General features: G+C 49.3%; 2 protein-coding genes across 8 annotated transcripts; both read left to right on the top strand.

Annotated features, from left to right (window-relative positions):
- The first annotated feature begins 3,262 nt into the window (after nucleotides 1–3,262).
- TMED9 (transmembrane p24 trafficking protein 9) lies at nucleotides 3,263–6,926 on the top strand. The gene is made up of 5 exons (XM_011362174.2): nucleotides 3,263–3,479; nucleotides 3,652–3,752; nucleotides 4,524–4,649; nucleotides 5,011–5,157; nucleotides 6,087–6,926. Exons 1-5 carry the CDS (start codon nucleotides 3,296–3,298, stop codon nucleotides 6,234–6,236), a joined length of 708 nt encoding a protein of 235 aa, XP_011360476.1. The 5' UTR covers nucleotides 3,263–3,295; the 3' UTR covers nucleotides 6,237–6,926.
- Nucleotides 6,927–9,564: 2,638 nt separating this feature from the next.
- On the top strand, nucleotides 9,565–19,186 carry B4GALT7 (beta-1,4-galactosyltransferase 7). 7 transcript variants are annotated; one of them, XM_023531844.1, is made up of 7 exons: nucleotides 9,565–9,721; nucleotides 11,450–11,605; nucleotides 13,286–13,648; nucleotides 16,267–16,492; nucleotides 17,514–17,597; nucleotides 17,868–17,956; nucleotides 18,452–19,186. In XM_023531844.1, the coding sequence occupies exons 1-7, from the start codon at nucleotides 9,672–9,674 to the stop codon at nucleotides 18,483–18,485; spliced, it is 1,002 nt and encodes a 333-aa protein (XP_023387612.1). In that variant the 5' UTR covers nucleotides 9,565–9,671; the 3' UTR covers nucleotides 18,486–19,186. The 7 variants fall into 7 exon arrangements, with proteins under 7 accessions (XP_023387612.1, XP_011360474.1, XP_023387611.1 ...); XM_023531843.1 differs by having other exon boundaries at nucleotides 9,568–9,721; nucleotides 17,852–17,956; XM_023531845.1 differs by lacking the exon at nucleotides 11,450–11,605 and adding an exon at nucleotides 11,788–11,937 and having other exon boundaries at nucleotides 9,576–9,721; nucleotides 17,852–17,956.
- The last annotated feature ends 314 nt before the right edge of the window (nucleotides 19,187–19,500 follow it).

Genomic DNA, 19,500 nt, shown 5'->3' with positions numbered 1-19,500 from the left:
CTGAGTTGTCTGGTTGAATAGGTGGATGGAAAAAGGCATTGAAAAAATAGTTTGTTACTATTAATAGCATTTAGTAAGAATTACTCAGACCTCGAAACCTTCGTCCTATCTAATAGCTTTGGGTTTGTTTTGTCTTCTTTTTCTAGTTCTTTATGTTGTAAAATGAGGTTATTGATTTGAGATCTTTCCAGTTTGTAAATATAAGCATTTACAGCTATAAATTTACCCCTTAGCACTGCTTTCTCTGTGTCCCATAAGTTTTGGTACATTGTGTTTTCATCATCGTTCATCTCTAAGTATTTTCTTAGAGATCTCTTGTGATTTCTTCTTGATTCATTTGCTATTTAAGAATATGTTGTTTAAAAGAAAAAAAGTATGTAATTACAATTATACAGCCCCCCTTTGCTAGACTGTTAACATCATGTGGCTAGAGAATGTCTGTTTTTGAATCACCAACACATTTCTAACATCACGCATTGAATATGGCGTGAAATATGTGCTCAAGCCAGAGTGGTTAAATAAATAAATGAATAGCTCTAATTGCCAAAAAATCCATTGCTTAATTTTCACAAATTTATGAATCTTCCAATTTTCCTTTTGTTATTTATTTCTAACTTCATCTCATTGCTGTCAGAAAAGATACTTTGTATGATATCTTTTAAAATCTAATGAGATTAATTTCCAAATATATACCTAATATTTCATCTATCCTGGAAGACGTCCTATATGCACTTGAGAAGAATGTGTATTTTTGTTAGAGTGTTTTATGTATGTCTGTTATTAGGTATGTATATGTTTATAATTGTTTTATCTTCTTGCTATATGAACCTTTTATGAAAATAATATCCTTTGTCTCTTGTAACATTTTTTATTCAAAGTCAATTTTTTCTGATATTAGTATAGTTACTCTTTGCATGGAATAACCTTTTCCATTCCTTTGCTTTCAAATCTGTTTGTGTCTTTGGATCTAAAATCAGTCTCTTGTAGACAACATATAGTTGGATCATGTTTTCTTTATATTCATTCCACCAATCTTTGTCTTTTGATTGGAGAATTTAATCCATTTCATTTAAAGTGATTATTGATAAAGAGGGACTTCTGTCATTTTGCTACTTGTTTTCTATTTGCCTTAAAGCTTTTTTGTCCCTCATCTGCATTTATTGTCTTCTTTTATGTTTAATTAATTTTTTTGTAGTGAAACATTTAAATTCCTTTCTCATTACCTATTGTGTATATTCTTTAGCTATTTTCTTTGTAGTTACGGTGGGAATTACATCTAACATTCTAAAGTTATAACACTCTAATTTGAATGTATACTAGCTTAACTTCAGTAAAATATAAAAAATTATCCTCTTTTCAAAGCTCTGTTCTCACCCTTTTCAGTTGTTGATATTACAAAATTATATCTTTATAAGTGGTGTGTAATGGTTACTTTTTACTATGGAAGGCAACTAACTACTGAAATATGCAACAAGCTGAATAAATCTCAAGAAAATTATGCTGAGTGAAAAAAGCCAATCTCAAAAGGTTTCATACTGTATGATTCCATTTATGTAACATTCTTGAAATGGCAAAGTTATAGTAGCGGAAAACATAGATTACTGGCTGTCTGGGGTTATGGAGGAGACGAGAAGGTAGGGAAGTGGTGTAGCTATAATAGGACAACATGAGGGATCTGTGTGGTGATGTTCTGTATCTTGACTGTATCAGTGTATATCCTGGTTGTGATATTGTATTATTCTTGGGCAAGTTGTTACAATTGGGGGAAACTGAGTAATGGGTAAACTGGGTCTCTCTGCATTATTCCTTACAACTGCATGTGAACCTATAATTATCTCAATGTAAAAAGTTTAATTTAAAAATACCTGAAACTAATATGATTAAATGTTATTATTTATTAATTTTGTAATCATTTGTTAATCTGAATAGTGGTTACATCAGCAGTAATAGTATGTAGTTATCACAGCACTAAGAAAAACACAACCAGCAGTTTATAGAAGAAAACAAGTGACCATCAAAAGATGTTCAGTTTCTGAGGAGGGGTAAAAATTATAACAGTGAAAACCAAATGTTCATCCTCTGATTTTGCAAAGATTAAAACGATTGGAAACATTTCTCCGGGGTGTGGTAAACACTCCAACACACTGCTGGTGGGACTGTAAATTGGTACAAAGTTTTTGGGAAGGCGATTTTGTGATCTCTAATCAACAAGAATTTTTATTGCACTAGTTTTTGTAAGAGCAAATAATTAGGGGGAAATAGTAAGCACTTTCATCAAAAGAATGGTTAAAAAAAATAAGATACATTCATATAATAGAGTATTGTTACTGTTCAGAAAAATGAGATAGACTTCCTGATTATGGGAAATGTGAACACATTCCCATTAAACTTCCCTCCTTAGGGCCAAATGCAACAAGAGAATCCAAAGTAGAGAGAAAACTCCAACTTCTATGAAAACTTGAGGTAGCACAATAATAAACTAACTGAAGAAGCGGTGCCAAAATACACTGAAATTTGGGTAAAATTCAGGAAGGACATGAAGGGCAGACCTAGACCTTTGCTGATCTCACATTTAGTGCAAATCTCTTCAAAACGAGGCGGCTCCGCCCCAAGAATCCCAATAGCCCTTAACCTGCGCCAGATCCCAGTCGGGCGACGAGCCCATCACGGCCGGGAGACTGCAGCAAAGCCCGTGTGGAGGAGTATGCAATGGTGACGGTGGGGTGCCTAGGACCATACACGCCAGATTTTAGCGTGATATAGGCTGGGGGGCAACGGGAGGGAGGGAAGAGGGGAGTGGTAAAGGAAGTAATAAAGGAAGACCATGGCTTTTCTTTTTTTTCTTTCGAAAAAATTTTGAAGATAAATTCGAGCATTGTTTGTGTCATTTATTTTTTTCAAAGTTACATTTTTAACAGAAGCCAACCCAGAATGGCGGATGCTATGCCGAGGGAAGTCAAGGATCCTAGGTTCGAATCATGTCTCTGCTCATAAATTGTTCAGCGACCTCAAACAAACTTTCATCATCTGTAACAAACTAATTACCACTGGTCGCCGGCCTGCGACGAGGGTCAACCAAAAGAACTGTTAAACTTTGGGGCCCCGGGTTGAAGCTGCGCCCCAATCAGGTACCGCCGCACCACGCCATGCCATGGGGCATCCGGGGTCTTGTAGCACCCACTTGCAGTAGCCACACCCACATCCCGCAGCGGAACTCGCTGTCCCGGCAGGCCCCGCGGCGGCGGCAAGGCTACGTGGCGCGGTTGGCTGCGGCTGCGCGGGCTAGTAGGGCAAGATGGCTGCAGAGCAGGTTGTTCGGGTCGTCGGCCCCTGGTCCGGAGCGGGGCTGGATCGGTTGGTTCGGGCTCTTCTGCTGCTTCTGTGGTTTGCGGCCCGCGGAGGCGCTCTCTACTTTCACATCGGGGAGACTGAGAAGAAGTGCTTTATTGAGGAGATTCCGGACGAGACTATGGTTATAGGTGCGGGGGGAGGGGGAGAGTTGGGAAGAAGACCGCGGTTTTGGGGCGCGGGGTGCGGGAGAATCAGCAGCGCTACAGAGCCGGGAGCAGCTGGCCTCGCCCTGTCTTGGCGGCCGCGAACCCGGAGCCACTTCGCGCTCCTCTGACCTGGGCTTGTCTCGCTTCCCTCTAGGAAACTACCGGACGCAGCTGTATGACAAGCAGCGGGAGGAATATCAGCCGGCCACCCCCGGGCTTGGCATGTTCGTGGAGGTGAAGGACCCAGAAGACAAGGTGAGTCAACCCCTTAGTCCCGCTGAGCCCTCCGCTCTGTACTTCAGCGCCAGACCAATCAAACGCTGGTACTTCCCCTCCTAGTTTCCACATTTGCTAAATTGCTAACAAACAAACAAACAAACAAACAAACAAACCCCCCAAAAACAGTTGGTGGTGTGGGAAGATCCCAGGAGTTCACTCTAGGTCTAACTTAGGCTGTTGCAGTGTTGGCTGCTCCTCTCAACTTATTACTGACTGCCGCATGACTTCGCCAAATCAGTTACCTTCCCTGAGCTATTTTCTTGGTCATGTATTTTACAGGTGTGATGGGTGGATTAATTGTGGTGGATTAATTGTTATGCTGGAAAATAAAAGAATTGTGCCAGTTCTAAAGCTGTGACATCTAGACTAGGATTTCAGAGCAAGATGCTTTCTAAAAAGAATGAGCAGCTTTAAATTTTGACAAATAAGGATATTAGAACCAAAAAAAACCCAAACCCTTATGCTGTCACCTTTCACTTTAAAAAGAAATTACACAAAAATAATGGAAAGGGCATGGGCTGTGAATAAAGGAAAACTTGCCCCATAAGCGGTCACATACCAACCTAATGTCAGACTCTGTACCCCTGTTCCAGATAGTTCTCAGACAAGCTTTTGGCAACTGCTGCTGAGTGGCTTTGGACCTTTTAGTATTGCAGAATGCCTAAGGTTCTTTTTGTCAACTTAGAGGCACTTAGAGCCTCTAACCCTGTCTCCACCATAACGCTCACTGAAGCCCCTTCTCTCCAGGTCATCCTGGCCCGACAGTATGGCTCTGAGGGCAGGTTTACTTTCACATCCCATACCCCTGGCGAGCACCAGATCTGTCTTCACTCCAATTCCACCAAGTTCTCCCTTTTTGCTGGAGGCATGCTGGTAAGTAGACTCATGTGGGACTCATAGCTTTTAGCCTCTAGTGCCTGGTGAGAACTGGGGACTGGTGGTACTGTGGGTTTACTATGAGTATGTTGGATTTGTGTCTCCTAATAAGACTGGGTTTTCAGTAAACATCCGTGGCATGGTTGCCGAGCTCTTTGTACATACCTTGGTTAGAGCATCAGCCAGGGCTTATTCTTTCCTGTGTGCTGAGAGCCCTATAGGGCTGGACACTGAGGAAGCCTCATCGCTGTTTGCTAAATAAACAAATGAAGGAAGATGGGGGGACCAGCTGTCAGTCCTCGGCAGGAAGACTGAGCAAGGCTGCCTGATTCCCTCTGTACTCCTTATCTTTTCCCAGAGAGTTCATTTGGACATCCAGGTGGGTGAACATGCCAATGATTATGCAGAAATTGCTGCCAAAGACAAGTTAAGTGAGTTGCAGCTACGAGTGCGACAGCTGGTGGAGCAAGTGGAGCAGATCCAGAAAGAGCAGAACTACCAGCGGGTGAGTGGTAAGGTCAGGAGCAGTGGGCTTCTTCCCAGAAGCTGCCCACTGGCTCAGCCGGGAGTTGTATGTCAAGATTCATTATGAAACCCCAAGACATATCTGTTTGTGCTACTTTGCAAGTCTAAAAGGTGGGATGGCTATTACTAACTTTACTTTGTGATTAAGGAGACAGTCTCTTAAGAGGCTGGTATTGCCCTAAGTCACACAGTTACACAAAGTGACAGCGAGAATTGATACCAGCACTTGAATACTATATCCATGGCTGTAGGTGTTCCCAGGACCAGGGGTTTCAAACTCACCTGTGCCCAGGGGCCAGGCAGGTACTGTGAATGGACCTATGACTATAAGGATTGGTAGGATAGTGACCTATTTAAACAGGAACAGCTACTGTTTTCAGCTGAGGACAGCCTTGCAGAAATGCTAGCTAGCCCTGGGTTGGAAGAGGAGCTAGGGGTTCAGGTTTTTATGTGAAAATTTCCTGGGTTTTAAATGTTGGCAAAACAGTATGTGAGTCAAACAAAACACATTCATGGGCCAGATCTAGCCCCTAGGCCACCAATTTGCAACCTGTGCCCACAATCTTCAAGGAGCAGTTTGGGAGACCTGGGCAGAGGGCTAGAGCAAGTCCACTCCTGAGTGCTCCAAGACAGCTCTGTCTGATGGTGATACTGCAACTATTTTACCTGTCCCCTAGGCACCACCATAGGACCAAGTGAGGGCTGTACTTGACAGATGAGGAAACAGACTTAGGTTACCTGAGGTCATCTGGCATATGAGGGTGAAGAGAGTCCCTGCGGGGGATGGCTCTTTGCAGGCACTTGACTGGAACTGAGGCAAAGCTGGCTGGCCCTGGGAGGGAACCCAGCTGTTCTAATGGTCCCAGGAAGGCCCAGCCAGCTTAGGCTCTTCTATTCTCTCCCCTGCAGTGGCGAGAGGAGCGCTTCCGTCAGACCAGCGAGAGCACCAACCAGAGGGTGCTGTGGTGGTCCATTCTGCAAACCCTCATCCTTGTAGCCATCGGCGTCTGGCAGATGCGACATCTCAAGAGCTTCTTTGAAGCCAAGAAGCTGGTGTAGCCATCCTTCCCCCAAGGCTGGGGGAGAAAGGGCCTCCTGGAACTGATTTCTCTCTGGCAGGAGGACTGGTTTTCAGCCATGGATATTCTGGAGGGGAGAGGGGCCACAGGCACCCCAGGCACAAACTGAGGGCAGCAGCTTGAATGGCTAATACTGAGCAGGTGGTGGGACAAGTGCTTGTCCTCTCCCCTGGGCTTTGGCCCTTCGCAGTAATTTCCTAGGGGGCTGGTAAAGCCACTGGGACCCCCTTTGGCACCTCCGAATCACAGTGTTACTGATCAGGGATGTGAGGCTGTTGTTTGGGTTGGCTGGGAGAGGGGAGCGGGTGGGCAAGCCAGGCTTTTGTCTTCCTTTGCTAACTTGGATTTTGAGCAGTTATGTTGTAGCTATGATTCCCTGCCACCTTGGGAACCTCACTGTTCCTAGCTTGGGTCTTGACCCAGCCCGCTGATCCAGGGGGTGTGTGTCATTTGAGGGTGGGGTAGAGGGCTGCAGTGTGGGAAAGTGGCCCTAAGGTTGACCCCAGGTTCTACACATGGTTGTCCTTTGAGGGGCTTGAGGGGCTGGGATCAGAGAGAGCAGAGGTCTCGGTGCTGCCTGGGGATGTGGCCTGCAGAGTTTTAGTTACTGATTTCATTTTCAATAAGCCTAGCTTTTTATGTTGGTTTCCCAATAAAAAAAAAAAATAGACTTCTTGTCCAGTGTAAAGTCACTCTACTTACTATCAGTGGGCATAACACCGTGAGCTGCTTCAGGAAATGTCAGTTCTTTCACTGGGCAAAGCACTTCACATTCCAAGATGAGTACCCACCTATGACCTTCATTCTCCGTCTTCTCCATACCTCTTGCAGTAGAGGGTAGTGGTTTTGCCCAAGATTATCAAGTAAATTGTGGGGTTGGTGCTCAAATCCACACCATTTCCTCTGCACCAGCTTGCTCATAAAGTACCCTCCTTACCTTTCCAGAGTAGGTGGATTCAGTAGCATTGTTATGCTGCAAAGAAGTGCCTGCTTAGGATAGAGTGCGTTGAACAGAAATACTGCTATTGTGGGAAGGACAGAAATCCTTGGGCTGGTAGGGGTGAGGATACTGATGGGCTTAACCAGTAGCATGGGATTTCAGCAAGGACCTTGGAGGAAGGATTCTGATTAAAGGAAGCAGGGCAGGGGTGATTGGGGAAATGAGAGGCAAACAGCTAGTCTGGAGATGGATGGGCATTGTTTCAGCTGGAGTTGTGGGGGAGGGGTTGTGAGAAGGCTGGAAAGGAAGGTTTAAAGTGAGAAGGGCCTTGAGCCCCAGTTAAGAGATTTGTACATTACCCACTGTTCAAAGTTTTGAGTAGGAGAATCCCCTGAATATAAATTAGAGGAAGTTTGATCCAGCAGTGTGTGAGAAAGGAACTAGGAGAGACAATTTGGGAGACTACTTGATCAGCTGGGGGTATGTAATCTGAGCTCATTAACACTCAGACCTCCACAAACTTTTAGAAATTACAAGATAAACTTCTATTAAAATTCTAAAATAAACTTTTAGAATTACAAGAAAATTGTGATGATAGTTTCCTCTATTAATGCCATGCCTTAACTATGGTACATTTGTTACAAATTAATGAACCAATAACAATACATTATTTTAAACTAAACAATGTGCTTTATGCAGATTTCCTTAGTCATTACCTAAAGTCCTTTTTCTGTTCCAGGATCCCATCTATGATACCACATTACAATTAGTTGTCTCCTTGGGCTTCTCTTGGGTATGACATTTTCTCAGACTTTCCTTGTTTTTTATTACCTTGACAGTTTCCAGGAGTACTGGTCAGGTATTTTGTAGAATTTCCTTCAATTGGAATTTGCTGTTTTTCTCATGATTGGACTGGGGTTCTGGGTTTTTGCAAGGAAGACCACAGAGGTAATGTTCCATTCTCATACCATAATGTCAAGGGTACTTATTATCAACATGACTTGATATCACAGTTTAAAATTAGTTAATTTGGATTATTATGTGAAATCTGATTTCTTGAGATAAATTGGGTCTGACGCTGGTAGGCCTTCATCCAACAACAGTCAGCTCTGCTGAACGGTAGCTGTCTCCTTTAGATGGGCTTGTGCCCTCCCGGTCACAGTCCCACCTCCCTGCTTCCATCTTTGACCTTAACTGGTCTCTGCAAGGGGTCAGCCTCACCTTTGTTATCAGCCAAACCTAAGCTGGATTTGCCAAGATTCTGGTATAGGGTACAGTGTCCTGGGAGAGTTCAGCAGGAAGGGGACTGCCGGGTTGTGTGCTGTTGTGTTTAAGGGAGAAAGGGGGCTGCTAGGAATGATTAATTTCCTGCCCATAGGCCCATAGTCCTCTTGGAAGCAGAGTAGTTGAGACCGTTGATTGTGCAACCAAACTACCTGGTCTTACGTGCTGAATTGTCTCTATGCCTCAGTTCCCTCATCTTTAAAGTGGGCATAATAAGCACAATACTTAAGAACCGAATGAGATAACAGTAGTAAAGAATTTAGAACAATGACTGCATGTAGTAAACACTTGATGTTAGCTATTTATTGGAAAACTTGAAATTTGCCTGGAAGAGCAGAGGAGATCAAGACTAATAATTCTGTTGCTCTTCCCAGGTGGGAAGCTGGCCCAGCGGGGGCTCAGTTCCAATAGTTACAGGGCAAATATGGGAGCTCAATCTCCTTACAGTATTCCCTTCAGTTCTCACCTCAACTCCACCAAAGTACCCGGCTCCTGGATGATAGCTGTCATTTATATAGCTTTGACTGTTGGGCCTACAGTTGTACCAAGTGCATTTTCTCCTTTGATCCTCACCACAACCATGTAGATCAGAAAATATTTATACTCACGTGTGAGTATAGATGAGATTGCACCTTGTCCCCAAACAGCTGAATTGGCAGAGTCAGTTTTCGAATCCAGTCAATCTGTCTTTAGTGCCTGGCTCCTAACTACCCCTTGCGGTGTCAGCTGAACCTAAGACTGAGCCCTGAGCTTGGCTTTGTTCTCTTCCAAGCTTGTTACGGAGGAATAATGCACCTGGGTTAACAGCAGGTCTATCCGGACGCTCCCCGACTTCTCTTGGGAAGAGGAGGAAGATGCAAATTGTTTCAGGGCGCCGGTTTGGAAATCTAGAGTCCAAGTTCAGTCCCAGGCCAGTGACTTGAGCACCCCCCTGGGGCCTCAGTTTCTCGGGATGTTAAGCGGGGAGGAAAATTAGAGTCAGGAGTAGCACTCGCGTTACTCGGCACACGGAACCTTTGACGTCGCAGCTCCTGGGAGCAGACGGCACCGCCGGAGCGGAGGACCAGGAGGAACGAGGGGCGGAGCGGATGAGCCTGGGCGGGGCGGGAGGCGGAGGCGCCGCGTAGGCCGGCGAGGCCGGGCCCGCCCGGCTGGGAGCTCAAACCCCATGCGCCGCCGCCTCCCCCCACGATGTTCCCCTCCCGGAGGAAAGCGGCGCAGCTGCCCTGGGAGGATGGCAGGTGAGCGGCAGCGGCTGGCCCGGGCCCGGTCCTCCCGGGTGCCGATCTTTTCCGGCCACCGCACGGAATCTAGGAGCCCGAGGCAGTCGCGTCTCAGTCTCTGCCGGGCACTCTGAGGGTCTGTGGTTTTTCTGTTGGGTCACTCGCTGTCTCTGTATTTGGCTGTGTGTCTCTCGCTATGTGTATCTTTCTCTAACAGTGTCCGTCACTCCGCAGGTCTCCGTCACCCGCGGGTCTGTATTTCTCCATTGACTTCCTTTGTGAGTTTCTGTCCCTGTCTTTGCAAGTCGCTGCCTTTCATGGGTCTCTGTGTTTCTCCACTGGCTTCTATCTTTGTGCGGGTCTCTGACTCCGTTAACCTCTCGGTGGATCTCTGTCTTTCTGTCTGTCCCTCTCAGAGGATCTTTATTCTGTTCCTCTGGTCTCTGCCTCTCCGTCACATCCATGTGGGCTCTGACCCTCCCCTTCCTTTGCTGGCTGCCCAAAAGAAAACACCCGACAGAAGCTCTGTCTTTTCTGCCTGTCTGGCCACTGTCTGGCACTTACTAGGCACTCCTCACACATAACACTAGTTCATTTCCGGTATAACTGTAATTGAATGGGGCCTTCTTCATGCGTTAGGTATGGACTTGGCCCAGACCTTGGCTAATAATGTTTCTCACTAAAGCAGAATTGGAGTGAGGGAATTATTTGGCTGCCAGCATTTGAGAGGACACTTCAGTCTTGAGATGTGCCCCCAAACTTTTCTTACCTAAAACTCATAGTGGGTCTCTACCCTGTGAATCACACCTCTTGCCTCTTACATCTATTAAGTTTGCCAGGTGTCAACAGATTCTGGAATATAGTGGGCACAACTCTTTACCTTTGGAGATTTTTCAGAGTTGGTATTGAAGTAAGAAGACAGGGATATGATAGAAAGAAAGCGTGAACCGTGGAGTCAGTCCTGGGCAAAAATCCTCTTTAATAGCTATGTGACCAGAAACAAGTCACTTAATCTTTCTGTCCTTGGCTTTTCCATCTCTGAAACAGAGATCATAATAACTACTCTGCAGGGCAGTATGAGGATTAAAGGAGATAATATATGTAAAACTCTTGACATTGTGGCTGACACAGAGGTGTCTTCCAGTTACCTTTGCAGTTTGGAGGTGCTGTAACCAGAGCAGTTGAGTGTTCAAACTTTGTATCACGGAGATTTGATAGAGAAGAAAGGAAAGGTAAAGGGGGAAAATCTCCATTTCCTAGTCCCTTTCCATAAACCTTTGGAACATAACTGTGTTCCCAGAAAAAGTTACTGATGTTAATTCTTGCTTTTGACACAGGGATACAAAGATCCACACAACCGATGTAGGCTAATATAGCAATTAAAAGAGTGCTGGCTCTGGAGCCAGCCTGCCTGGGTTTGAATCTTCCCTTTTCTAGCTTTGGGCACAGATTGATGGAGACAAAACCTCATCTGGTCTGCCCTTCAGCAGGGTGGCCTGGGCCTGGGAGCTGCTGGGACTGCAGATCTGGAGTTTGCCACCAGGTGGCACCATGAGCAACTATTCTCAGTGTCCACTGTCCTGAGGAATTGGGACTCCACTCTAAATTCAGTTGTCTACGCCAGGTTTGAGCGTAGGATGTGAGTGCCCATAGGATGTGATCCTGGTGAGGGAACAGCACTTGAAGGTTCATGGAATGCCCAATTCGTGCTGTACCCTTGGATAATCACTGCTTCTTCCCCTGAAGGTGGGATAGTTCCCCATGTCTATCTCCCCGGTCTCCACCTCACCCCAGAAAGAATCTTGGAGGGAGAATGTGTAGAGATTCCAGCCTCCCCAGGCAACTGGCAGAATTGGGCTCTGCTTCTCTCCAGCGGAAACCCCCACCACAGGACAATGGGGGGTAAGTCAGAAGGCCTCTGAGAAGGTGTCCTGCCCAGCCCTCTCTCTGCTGTGTATGGGACCTGGGCCTGGCTTCAGGGGTGCTGGCTTCCAGATTGGCTGTTGTGCTGCTAGAGATAGGCAGGATTTGGTGTGACTTAAAGTGTGCCCTGACAGTTTGAACCCTTCCTCTAACTCACTTAGCACTCCCTCTGCTGTGTGACCTGTGCTGGGGCCACAGATAGGAGTCTGATTACCGGTAGGGAAGACCAGCAGACACACAGTTGATCACAAAACTCGAGTCTTCCAAAGAGGGAAGTACCAGATGCCATGGAAACACAAAAGAGGGCTCAGGTATCTCATTTTGTGTGCATGTGGGGAGGTGGGCAGTGCTGGCCATGACATTGGAGTTTGGCCCTGAAGAATCAATAAGGAGCATTTTAGGCAGAAGCAGCAAGCTGTGTGAAGGCTGGAGCAGGAAAGAACATAGTGAGTGGAGAAGCTCAGAGTTGCCCAAACTGTAGCACATGGTTGATAGGGAGCAACTGGAGATGGGGTCAGGTCAGAGGGGTTTGACTATCAGGCCAAGGAATTTGGCTGTTATCTTATAAACAGAAGGGGCTCATTCATGAGATTGAAGGGGTCTGAGCCAGGCGAGGACCAGATGAGACCTGAGCTAAAAGAGAGGCAGTGGTGAGGAAGGGACAAGGGGCACTTAGGAGGTAGAATTATAAGCCTGGCAGCTAGCTGGTGACTCTTAGAGGTTATAAAGTAGATTGCTTGGCAGATTACTTGGGGGGGGTGGGGTGGGCGGGGAGTACAGAGGAAGCTTCTTGTATTTGGATTCCTCAGCTCCTCTTCCACTATCCTCAGGAACTTCCAGAGAGAGGGGCAGAGAAACCAAGTGAATTCTACCTGTTTCTTTGTATTTTCTAACCTTTAGGGCAGTCTCTCCCAGCACTACCCACATGTCTAAGATATCCAGCTGTCTTCCCAGTTTCTGAAATGAGCCTGGGTGCTGGACCCAACTCTTGTCCTTCTTTCCCTTGTCCATCTCTCATTTCTTGTCACATGCGCTGCCTTTCGAACTGAAGCTTTGAGACTCGTTCAGTGACTTGCCACTGTCAGTTTGGGCCTTGCCTTGGTTTGGGGGCAGATTTTATCTTCTCAGACAAGAGTAAATGAAAAAATAAATTTTTTTTTTTTTAAACTGGGGACTGATGCTAGCATAGGTCCCGGTCTTGGGGAGCTTTCTGGTGTGAGAAGCAGGACAAAGCCAACGTTTCAGCTGCTGGTGAACCTGCAGGGGAGCAGGTGTGGAAGGCAGTGGGTGGGATCTCTAAGGCAGGGCTCCTGCCGTCAGCTCAGGACAGGAGCCACTGTCCTGGGGAGAGGCAAGTGCTAGAGATAAGGAGCTTCATCCCTATCCTCATGGTCTGACTCACTCAGAAAGTTCTGTGACCTGGAAGTGGTTAGAGGGCTTCTTGGAGGTGGGTGCAGGGGCTGGGCCTAGAACAGTAAGCAGGATTCTGATGCACAGTAGCAGCATGAGCAAAAGCACTAAAGTTGCTTCTGCACTAATTCCCAGGTGCTTGGGGCATACCAATCATGTGTGTCCTACTGGTGGGGAAGCATGAGAAGGGGACAGCACAGGGCCCCGGCTCAGTCCTGCCCCTCTGACCTGTCCCTGCTCTTGTCGCAGGTCCAGGTTGCTCCCCGGCAGCCTCCCCCGGAAATGCTCCGTCTTCCACCTCTTCGTTGCCTGTCTCTTACTGGGCTTCTTCTCCCTGCTCTGGCTGCAGCTCAGCTGCTCTGGTGACATGGCTCGGGCAGCCAGGGGACAAGGGCAAGAGACCCCAGGCCCACCCCGGGCCTGCCCGCCAGAGCCACCCCCTGAGCACTGGGAAGAAGACCCATCGTGGGGCCCCCACCGCCTGGCAGTGCTAGTGCCCTTCCGTGAGCGCTTCGAGGAGCTTCTGGTCTTTGTGCCCCACATGCATCGCTTCCTGAGCAGGAAGAAGATCCCGCACCACATCTATGTCCTCAACCAGGTGGATCATTTCAGGTAGGGGCCACCTGACCAGCTGTCCCTTTCTGAGGGCCTCTCTTTGCCCAGGCCCTTTGGAGCCTGCTCCCTTTCCTGGCAGCAGTTCAATATCTGGTGGGTCTCAGACAAGAGGTTAGGAGGCGATAGACCCTACTCATTGGGAGTAGCAGGAATCTTTGGGGAGAGTTTGGGGCTGGGGAAGCCCCTGTTCTGATTTCTGTTTTAAAAAGGTCCTTGTGGCTGTTGTATGTGGAGTAGATTATACCAGGACAAGTGGAGGAGCTGTGGGTGGTTACTGTAGGCACCTGCGATGAGGGGGCCCGGCCAGCATGGCAGAAGGGCTGGAGGAAGCATAGACAGGGCTTGGTGGTGGATTGGCTGTCGAGTTAGGGAAAGGGAGGGTCAACACCATGGCTCGAAAGTTGTTCATAGTCTGGCGTATCCTGAAATCCTTGCCCTTCCCCAAAACTTCTTTCCATGATCACAGTCGGAGCATCTCACACTCCACGCCGACCTTTCCCTCCAGCCTTCTCCCACTGGAGACAGACTCTGACAGTTCTTGGACCCCACCAGTCCCTTTAGTCTGTGATGCTCCCAGTTTTCTCTGCCCACCTTCCTCCTCCTTACTTCCTCCTGACCTAACTTGGATTTCATGGTCCATCGTTAAAATCACTCCTCTGCATATGCCTCAGCACTCTTGCCCCTTTCTGCCTGGCACGACTTCTACTTGATGAAACCTCACTGTCTGCTCCACACCTGCACTGGGGTGCCAGATGTGGCTGAGGACAATGAACCCTGGCCCAGGAAGGCTCTCAGAGTCTTCCAGCTGCTGCCTGTTCCCTCTCCTCCCCATTCTTCCCTAGCTGGTGACTTTGCTTCCTATTTGAGAAAGCAGAACCAATTGGAAGAGAACTTGCCCACGTCCCCACCTCCTGGACCCGCATTCCAGCTTCTGTGCAGGGTCTTATGGACACCCTGTCCCACCTCCACCAGAACCAGCTCTTCCACTGCCACTGGGTCCCTTTCCCGCATCTGACATCACTCCAATTGTGTGTCCCTTTCTCTCCTGCATGATCAGCTTTTTCTTCCCTCCTGGAGCATTTGTATCTGCATACAACATGCTATAGTAGCTCCCATCTAAAAAAAAAAAAAAGACCCCCTTGGTCTCACGTCGCCCACAGCTATCACCTCATTTCTCTGCTCCCCTTTATAGCAAAACTTCCCCTTCTCTCACTTTGTCGAACCTCGTCCACGCAGATGTTTACCCACATCATGCCATTAAAACAGCTCTCAGCAACTTCACCGAAGAGCCCACCTTGTTGATCACTTTCATCTGTAGGCCTTTTCTTCCTCAGACACCTCTATCTAACTTCTGGGCAACACTCTCCCAGTCACCTCCTCCTTCATTGGCTGCCCTCCCTGTCTCCTTTGCAGGTTCTGACTCATCTCCCTGTTCTCGCAGTTTTAGTGGTCTTTGGGGTTCCGTGTTGGGCATCCCCTTGCTGGCTACAGTCACTCCCTGGGGGATCTTGTCTAGGCTCAGGGCATTAAGGCTGTCTCTGCCCTGGTGGCTCCCGAGGCTGTGTTCCTGGCCCACCTACTCTCCTGAACTCTGGACCCGCACGTCCAGCTGCCTGTACCACCCTCCATTTGCCGGTCTCAGAAACATCTCAGCTTAACATGATCAAAACTGAATTTCTGAATTCTTGTCTGCCCCAGACCTGCTTCCCTGCCCCCTTCCCTGTTTCAGGAAGTGGCAACTGTATACTTCCAGTTGCTCAGGCCAAAAAGCCTTGGAGTCCTCCTCCCCTCCTTTCTGCCTCACACAACGTGTCCAGTCTATCAGCAGAGTCTGTCTAGAATCTGCCCAATTCTCACTGTATCCACTGCCACTTCCCTGAGCTAAATCATCATCTCTTGCCTAAATTATTGTAATTGTCTCTCAGCTCATCTCCTTGCTTCCACCTTGGCCCTCCAGTCTCTTAACACCCCTTACACCCTAAGTCACAGCCCATCATGCTTCTGCTCTAAGTCCTCCAGTGGCTCCTCATCTCATCCAGGGCCAAGCCCAAGCCCAAGCCCAAGCCCTTCAGGGACCTGTCACCTCTGACCACATCTTCTACTTCCCCGTCACTCACTCTAACTGGCCACATTGGTGTCTGTCCTGCCTCAGGCCTTGGCAAGCGCTCTCTCTCCTCTGCCTGGAGCCCCCTCCTATCAGCTCGTTCCTTTGGGCCTTCAGGTTTCTGCTCACACATCACCTGGCCCTCTGTCTGCCTATCTAAAAGAACAACTGCCTACCTCCTCACACTGCTTTACTTTTTTCCAGGGCACTTAACACTGTCTGTCTTGTTACAGATTTACTTGTTTATTTTTGAGGGCAGGGCTTTGAATTCTCACTGCTGTCTCTCCTACGCTCTGAACGCTTTCTGGCACATAGCAGGTGCTCAGTAAACATTCATGCGATGTGTATAGGAGCAGACATGCAGCTGGGCAGCCCCATGGTGAGGTCGGTGTTGGCCTGGAGGGCAGTGTAGGTGCAGAGGTGAGTGCTGTGAGGATAGGCTCTTAGGCAGAGTTTGAGGGAGAGCCAGCTGGCTGCCCACACCCTGCCCAGTCTCGGCCGCCCCGCACAGGTTCAATCGGGCAGCCCTCATCAACGTGGGCTTCCTGGAGAGTGGCAACAGCACGGACTACATCGCCATGCATGACGTGGACCTGCTCCCTCTCAACGCGGAGCTGGACTACGGCTTCCCCGAGGCGGGTCCCTTCCATGTAGCCTCCCCAGAGCTCCACCCGCTCTACCACTACAAGACCTACGTCGGCGGCATCCTGCTGCTCTCCAAGCAGCACTACCAGCTGGTGAGGCCTGGCTAGCCTGCTCCGCTGAGCCAGAGAGTGCCCCGCTGGGTGGGGGCACTGGCAGGGGGTGTGGCAGTTCGGGGCTCAGAAGGGAAACCCAGGAGCAGCGGAGACTGGAGAGGAGGGGGACTAACAGGTTGGTCAGGGAGGATTCAGCCACAGTAACAGAAACCTCGTTACACGCTGACTTCAGAGAAGTGGGGGTTCATTGGGTCTCAAAGCAGGAAAGTCTGGCACCGCTGAGAGGGGTGTCTGGCTTCAGGTTTGGCTTGCCCAGCCTCTCAGACATTGTCACCAGGGCACCATTTCTCTTTTCATGTCTCATTTCTGCCTTCTTCAGGCTGGATTTCCCTCTAGACATTCAGGGTATAGCTGTAATCCTTGTCCATCTAGATCCACATCCAGTGGCAGAGGGAGTTTCTTCCCCACCAGCCAGCAAGAATCCCCGAGCTGCATCACACTGGCTCTTGGTTGGCCTGACTTGGGTCCCGGGCCCATCCCTGAGTCAGTCGCTGTGGCGGAGGGTGGGGCGGGAAGAACCAAGTGGCTTCACCTGGATCTCCTGTTCCTCACAAGGCTGAAGCCAGCTTTATGTAATGAAGCCCTGAGCCTGATGGCAAGAATCAATGTCTGCCATAGAGCCCAACTGTCACTGTCCCACATAGAGGAAGAGACCAGGGCAGAGCCACCCCAGGGGAAGTAGGGAGGCAGAAGTCGAGCAAGAGCTGGCATGTCTGTTCATCACCGGCTCCCTAGAGAGGTCCCCTCCTGCTGATCAGATATTTTGAAAAACTAGTATCTCACACAAGTTCAAGGCCTCATTAGGACAGGCAAAGGGACGGGGATGTGCTGACCATCCTCCGTACTGCAGAGGTTGTGGGGACTTTAAGCATCTGTGTGTCTGTTTCGAACTGCCAGCTAGGGGGGCCTGGCCCAGCTTGGGGTGGGTACTCTGAGTGGTGGGAGACTAGAGAGTTGCCTAGGTAGGTGGGGCAAGTGATGCCGCCTGTCTCTGTGTCAGTGCAACGGGATGTCCAACCGCTTCTGGGGCTGGGGCCGTGAGGACGACGAGTTCTACAGGCGCATCAGAGGAGCCGGGCTCCAGGTAACACCCCGGGCCCCACTGCCGCCATTATGGCCACCCTGAGGCTCTTCTCTACCCTCAGATGATGTTCCTGGGGCTTGGAGATGGCACTGTGGTTCTGATCCCAGCCCTACTCCACTAGCACACTTCTTCTGCAGAACGGGAGTGCAGGCCCCTGCCTGTGGCCTGTGGCAGGCAGCGGGACCCCAGGGGACTAGTGTGAGGGCCAGGGCTCCACGAGGGCAGCCTGAACCAGCTTGCTTTGTTCTCCTTAGCTATTCCGCCCCTCAGGAATCACAACTGGGTACAAGACATTTCGCCACCTGCATGACCCGGCCTGGCGGAAGAGGGACCAGAAGCGCATCGCAGCTCAAAAACAGGTTCTGGCTGGTCCTCTGGGTGGTGACGTCGAAACCAATAGGCCCAAGTTCTCCTTGGGGCCAAATGGATCTGTCCTCCCCTGCTTGGCCCTGTCCTGCCCTGCTTGGCCCAGCTCAGTCGGTGGCATTCTGCTTAGATACCCTGCCCTGTTTGGTGGCTGCCATGGGCACCTGGGCACTGGGTCAGCCGACCCCATGCAGGCTGGGATGGGGGAGACTCAGCTGAAGGTGCGGGAATTCTAGGCAGACCTGGGACCCAGGAGTCCCCACTCCTCAAATAGCCTTTTCCCTAGGAGCCATATTAGTCAACTGAAAAATACCTGCTTCCCTGCTTACAGAGGGCTTGGCCACAGGCGAGAGCCTTCGTGGCTCTGAGCTTTACTCCTTCTCTTCAGCGGGGTCACAGGACCTTTGATGACAAGGTCCTGGGACATCAGTGGACACCTGGCATCCACAAAGCCCTGAGGTCATGCTCTCTCCTCCTTGTCTCCCCAGGAGCAATTCAAGGTGGACCGGGAGGGGGGCCTGAACACTGTGAAGTACCGCGTGGATTCCCGGACAGCACTGTCTGTGGGCGGGGCCCCCTGCACTGTTCTCAACATCATGTTGGACTGTGACAAGACTGCCACCCCCTGGTGCACATTTGGCTGAGTTGGCTGGACAGTAAGGAAGCCAGTACCTACAGGCCGCACTGCTACTCAGGCCCTGGACAAAGCCTCAGGGCCGTGGCCCAGCTCCAATAGGATGAAGCAGTGGACAGCAGGCCGTGTGTTTGCAGCAGCCCGGCCCCCAGAGCAGGCTTGCACCAGGCAAGACAGGACACACAGGGTGTCTGGGACACTGCTAGCAATAAACAGTGATGGAGAGAGCCTGGGATGTGGCTCCCAACTGGGCCTCTCCCCTCTTCTGTTTGCCCTGTTCTGCCCTCCTTTACCTGCTGAGACCTGCGGGCTTTTGTCCCTTCTCCCGGAGCACGTCATGCAGATACGGTTTGGAGGTCAGGCTGCTGACATAGGCGGCCAGGGCAACCGGGAGGGTTTAACTGCAGAAACCAGAGTGTGAGCCCCACAGAAAGGGAACAGCTGAGAGCAGCTCTAGCTCGTCTTCACCGTGCAGAAAGGAGCCTAGTGTTGCCGGATATTCTGATTTTTCAAAAGAAACTAGAATTCTGGATTCTTAAGTGAAATAAGTTAATTATTAAATGATAGCAACTAATTGAAACTTGAAAAAGGTATGGCGATTCTTCAAGTTCACCAAACAAAATGTGTGCGGACCACCAGTTTGTCATCTGTGGCTGAGGGGTAGGGGATGGGACAAAAGATGACACTTCTCTTAGTTATAAGCTGGCAAGGAGTTGGAGCAGAGCTGGGATGATGAGGGCAGGGGAAGCTTGAGTGGAGAGAAGCCCAAGGCACCAGGTCCCTGCTACCGCCCTCAGCCCTCCGGGCTTCAGCACCCTCTGGGCAGTCCGACCACCGCCAGGCTCTGGGTCGGGGAGCCTCATCCTGCCTCACTGAGAGGGACAGAAACAGATTTGCAGGCCA

Source organism: Pteropus vampyrus, unplaced genomic scaffold (assembly GCF_000151845.1).
Source record: "Pteropus vampyrus isolate Shadow unplaced genomic scaffold, Pvam_2.0 Scaffold74, whole genome shotgun sequence".
Classification (NCBI taxonomy): domain Eukaryota; kingdom Metazoa; phylum Chordata; class Mammalia; order Chiroptera; family Pteropodidae; genus Pteropus; species Pteropus vampyrus.
Note: the sequence above shows the minus strand (reverse complement) of the source record. Positions and strands in the feature narration are given on the sequence as shown.